This window comes from Hordeum vulgare, chromosome 5H, assembly GCF_904849725.1.
Source record: "Hordeum vulgare subsp. vulgare chromosome 5H, MorexV3_pseudomolecules_assembly, whole genome shotgun sequence".
Taxonomy (NCBI): Eukaryota; Viridiplantae; Streptophyta; class Magnoliopsida; order Poales; family Poaceae; genus Hordeum; species Hordeum vulgare.
Window position 1 is genome coordinate 172,546,536 of NC_058522.1, and position 5,490 is coordinate 172,552,025.

At 43.8% G+C, this 5,490-nt stretch overlaps 1 protein-coding gene across 1 annotated transcript; it reads right to left on the reverse strand.

Annotated features, from left to right (window-relative positions):
• Nucleotides 1-1,190: 1,190 nt before the first annotated feature.
• LOC123396460 (1-(5-phosphoribosyl)-5-[(5-phosphoribosylamino)methylideneamino] imidazole-4-carboxamide isomerase, chloroplastic-like) lies at nucleotides 1,191-4,220 on the reverse strand. The gene is made up of 6 exons (XM_045091391.1): nucleotides 4,094-4,220; nucleotides 3,784-3,839; nucleotides 3,272-3,479; nucleotides 2,553-2,638; nucleotides 1,724-1,874; nucleotides 1,191-1,267 (listed from the first exon to the last, which is right to left on the reverse strand). Exons 1-6 carry the CDS (start codon nucleotides 4,218-4,220, stop codon nucleotides 1,191-1,193), a joined length of 705 nt encoding a protein of 234 aa, XP_044947326.1.
• Nucleotides 4,221-5,490: the final 1,270 nt, after the last annotated feature.

Sequence of the window (5,490 nt, forward strand, 5' to 3'; positions counted from 1 at the left end):
AAAAGGGATTTCATTTTTTTGAACTTATTCGAACTCAAGACTTTTTCTGTGTTCAAACTGCACCATTCACTACTAGGAAAAGGCCTGCTAGTGGCGCACCTGTTTTGGCTACTAATGGCGCACTACAGATGCGCCACTAGCATCACGCCATTAGAATTTTTTACTAATGGCGCACCACAGGTGCGCCATTAGTATCTGGTATACTAATGGCGCACCAGGAAGTGCGCCATTAGTATAGCTCATGGTGCGCCATTAGTATGCCTCCTAGGGGGGCATATTTACCCATGTGCTCTGGCTTACGAATGTCTCACTAGTTGACGATGCGCCACTAGTGTGCTTTTTGCAGTGCGCCACTAAAGTGCTGAGTGGTGCGCCACTAGTACGAATATTAGGTATTTTTTTTCTTTTCTGATATTTGCACAGGTTACAAAACATATTACTGCACAGGTACACCATATCTACCCCAACATATAGTCTATCAAGGTACACCATACCTATGCGGACATATATTTACTTTGTCGATAGTTAAATTGCTGGTAAAATGATGTGCAGTCAAAACAATATATACTACTAGATATTCGATCGAAAAATTATCTCATATGCGTATTAAAAATATTCGATCAAAAGATTATCATGATATCATAGTTACCAATATAGTTTCTATAGAAGTTATAATCATCTCACATGCTATTATATAGAACAATGTTCCAGTGCTTGTAGTTTTGTCAACAATGAATGCATTAAGCATCTTAAACAAAGATTGTCATGATATCATAGTTAACAATATCGTTTCTATGTGGTTATTTTCACACATTGACACACATTTGTCTTCTACTAATAAGAAACTAACATTTATTATCATGAAGTTAATGAGTGTGTGCTCATCGTAGTAATCATATAAGTATGATGGCACCAAATAATCCAAATTTATGTATATCTATTTTTCCCAAAGCATCACCCAAGGGCCATGGTTCCCTTGGTTTATTTGTACCATCAAAAGGCTTCAGACTGTATGTATGCAATATTTTGGGGAAGTAAACTACAAAAAAAAGGAACATATATTAAGTAAAAACGTTGGGAAGAAGGGAACTAATAAGCATGGAATGATGTCTAACAACTAGTGGGTACTAGCATATTGGAGTTACCGCTCCCCTTGCAGCGCCATTATCCACACCATCCAGGGGCGTCTACTACTCGTCCTCTTTGGCCCTTGGATGTGGCGAACCGTCGAGGTCGTTGCCCCTCCTCACATGGATTGTGGCGGTGCCTAAAATAGAATTGGAGCAAGATGTTTAAGCAGAGTTAGAGCCCAACACGTGTATTATGAACAAATTGATATTGTCACTGCAGTAATACCATTACACATGTAATGTAAAGTAATATTGTTACACATGTAAAGTATCGCTTGATCCAAGTTGAGGATTCAAATCAGTTCCATGGAAATCTGGAAATATATGATTGAGAAAAACAAGTTTCATTTACAAACAAGAATTCATTGTGAGTCTGCATAGATAACTGTGTTCACGAACTACATAGCCTCATCGAAGAACTTCCAACCATATGTGATTTCCTTGTATCACCCAACAATGTAGTACGAAAGTGGTAATCTTCATTAGTAAATTCAATAAGCAAATATAATATTGGCATAGACCCACAATCTACTCTGGCAGGATTGAAACAAAAAAAGCCGATGTGCATCGAAGAGAGCTGCATCAATCAGTACCTTGCTGTGTGCTCCCTTCTACAAAAATTACACTAGATGAATTCCTTACCTTTTTTCGACAACTACGGTCCAAAATAAGCCTTTGTTTCCCAAGAAACTCAACAATATGCGTCAGCCTTTCAATGTTCATTTTCCCATCACTAAACACATACTACATAAAAGGCTCAAACATATAAGTTGCAAACATTCAACTGATGAGTCGTCTACAAAAACTAATTAGCAAACCAAACAGATGGGAATTTTACCAGGCCGTGCGCAGCCGGTGGTAACCAGCTGATTCCAGTTTTTTTTAAATACAATCATTTTAAACTTCAAAGGATGTGTTATAACTTACAACTAATACTACCCCTTGAGGCTCTTAGGGAGTCTTTTCCATCAAGGAAAATAGGCAACTATGAAGGTAGAGAAATCTGACAATAGTAACATTCACAAGGTGGATAAGATTATTGGTAATAGTTGGGGATAGGTGATTATCAATGAAATTTATAGGTAACCTTGCTCTGGCATCATTTTAGGTTTTGAGAAACAACATATCGATATTGAAGAAAACAAGTTTTAACATCTTGTACAAACAAGGGATGGATAAGTGGAAACATGATGAGGGTCAGGCCCTAATCTTATTCCATAAGCTAATAGACATAGTTCCTCCGTCCGAAAATAACTGTCTCAAGCTTAGTACATTTTTGTACTAGAGCTAGTACAAAGTTGAGACCCTTATTTTGGGATAGAGGAAGTATATATAGTAAACAAACGAAGGTCCAACGGTTTATGAGATGACAAAGAAGAGATAATGGCATTATTTACATAGAATTAGAGCATGAACACGTACAGAAGTTACAATCACGTGACTTGCCCCTTCATTAAGGTATGACATTGCATTCTCCAAATTTATTCCACCTCCCACTTGCAAACAACCTAGTATTATGATAGCCCGTGTTTATGCCAATATGTCAAATTGATGGCATCTCATTGCTTGCAGTAGAAACAAAAAATATTCCAGGAGCACCACTAGCAGATGTACAAAGCTCTCCGAAGGTAAAAGTTGAAGCAATGGCCTTAACGATAATTTTAAACAACAACCATATGGAGCCCTTGCAGTAAGGCCAAACTTTTGGTATGTCATCTCAAAGAAGGTTTTGACCAGATAAGAAGTTGAACTGTAGTTAATAACTTGTCAAAAATAAATCTATGCTGCTGGCGAATACTATATGAGCCCAACATGAACAAAGGCGCTTCACTGCTTGAGATGTGTGACATATTATGAACATGCACATCATCCTTACTTTCGATGAAAACACTCAGTCTCAAATGCCACATCATAAAGGTTTTGTAGTAAAACATTTTGCTACCCTTTATACAGCATACACAACCATAAAAACGTTGAGATTCCACAAAAAGTGACAAAATGCAACCAAAAAATGTGGTTTATTTCAGAGACATCACAGAAGACAGTGAGCAGCAAACTAATACAAAGAGTGATACAGAAAGCAAACCAATTGAATAATACTAGTGCTAGTAATAAGTAATAACTAGATAACATATTCTCACCAGGATATGCATGTAGTGCTTCCAGGGCAGCAGAACGGCTTGCGGGATCTCCGCCAAGCATTCTATAATGTCCACCAACAAGTCCATCTTCTTTGTAAATATTCGCAAATTCTGCTAGAGAGTTGTCTGATTCAAAGTTCGTCACCAGTGTCGTGCCATCATCTGATGCATCCCGGAGGGTAGACCCAACTATTTGTTTAACTTTCCCCTAGGAGTTTGCATAAACAATCTATCAGACAACCGCTGATGTTAACGCCAGAGGCGCCTAAACTTGGTGATTGCACGTGGTGGTCTTGCTCCAGCAGTAAAGATAAATGCATCACCAAACGGGGTTTCCAAATTTTACACTATTAATAGTGTCGCTTTGTGAATTGCACCACAGCAAAACGATTGTCATCGACTGAAGAATCTGGGACACAATTTGCAATCACCATATAACAAAGTACAGAGCACCTCATGAACCACTGTTGGGTATAAGAAGGAAGCAAAGGGTTCCATTCCTACTGACTAACCTTGTGAATCTCGATACATGGCCTGAAGCTGACGGCGCACGCGACGGCACGCCCTCCTGCCAAAACGCATGGCAAATCTCATGTTCCCGGCCAGACACCGCAACATTGCATCTGAAGCAAGCAACAGAGATATTCGAAGGGAGGGGGGAACATACTTGACGTGGCCGATTGCGCACGGCGGGTGGGGAAGCTTCCCCTCGCACTTCGACGCCATCGGGAGGTTTTACGATGGGGCGACGGCGGGGTAGGGTTTTCTGTCAAATTCCAACGGCGAGAGAGAGCAGAGGAGAAAGGTTCAGAGAAACCAAGCCAAGGAGCACCTGCTTGCGGACGTCGGCCTGCTTGTAGGAGCGGTCGACGGTGCCGACGGCCACGTCGACGGGGCGGCGACCAGCGGCGACGCGGACGTTGGCTGGGAGCAGGGAGTTCTCGGCCATGACGCGCGCCTCGTGGAAGTCATCGAGGGTGTCGGCAGCGGCGAGCCTGGCGTGGGCTGGCAGCTGGAGGACCTAGATCTTGGCGTCGTGCGTGGGGAGCAACACCTCCCGCCAGCCGTCGCTGTTGAGGTCGGCGACGAGCGGCGGCGGGAGGCGGTCCGTGTCATGCTTGATCTGGTACCCCTCGTCCGACAAGTGGTACCACGCCTCTCGGAACAAGAAGTCGCCCTCGTGCTGCCGGAGGACGACAGGTCAGCTAGGGTTTCAAATCGATTCGATTCAGAGAGGAGGGGTATGGGTCACCTGGAGCGAGAAGAAGACGGCGAAGGCGGTGAGGAGGAGGATGCCGAGGTCGTGCTTGAAAATCTTGGCGGCAAGATGATGACTGCCTGAGGTGGATCGGCCGCTAGGAGCAGAGGAGATCGATGACGACGACCAAAGGAGGGCGGATGTGGGCACGCCATTGGCGCCGGCTCACCTGCTGGTTCGTGGTCGCGGTGGAACTCCCTCCCTCCTCAATCTTCCTGCTGGTTCGCGGTGGCGATAGGAGCAGAGAGATACCTTTTTTTTGAACTACTAATGGCGCACCACCTACAAATGCGACATTAGTAACCCTGTTTACTAATGGTGCACCAGCTGGTGGTGCGCCATTAGTAGTTTTGGAAAAAAATTATAGTACTGGCGCACTGGGTGAGTGGTGCGCCATTACTAGTTAAACTAGTAATGGCGCACTCTGCCCCTGTGCGCGATTAGTACTTTTGGAAAAAAAAGTTTATTAGTAGTGGCGCACCGTGTGTGTGGTGCGCCATTAGTGTCCATCGCACTAATGGCGCACCTGCACATGGTGCGCCACTGCTATATAGTAGTGGCGCACTCATACGTCTCCATCGTATCTACTTTTCCAAACTCTTTTGCCCTTGTTTTGGACTCTAATTTGCATGATTTGAATGGAACTAACGTGGACTCGCGTTGTTTTTAGCCGAATTGCATTGGTGTTATTTTTGTGCAGAAATCAAAGTTCTCCAAATGTCCTGAAAATTTAAGGGGAGCAATTTTGGAAAATATGAAAAATATCTGCGCCAAGTTCCACCAGAGGGGGTGGGCCAGTGGGCCACAAGCCCTGGCTCCGCCACCACCCCCCCTGGTGGAGGTGGGCAGGCTTGTGGGGCCAGACGGCTCTGCCTCCCCCAACATGAGGTCTATAAGTTTACTTTCGTCCCAGAAAAAATAAGAAGAGAAGTTTTCGTCGCGTTTACGATACAGAGCCCCC

Excerpts from the sequence above, each read along its gene's own strand:
- LOC123396460 (XM_045091391.1), bottom strand. The coding sequence starts at position 4,220 with ATGGCCGAGAACTCCCTGCTCCCAGCCAACGTCCGCGTCGCCGCTGGT. Across the intron at positions 3,480-3,783 it reads CATGTATCGAGATTCACAAG|GGGAAAGTTAAACAAATAGT; the intron begins GTTAGTCAGTAG and ends GCAAACTCCTAG. Across the intron at positions 1,875-2,552 it reads GTCACGTGATTGTAACTTCT|TATGTGTTTAGTGATGGGAA; the intron begins GTACGTGTTCAT and ends CCTTTTATGTAG.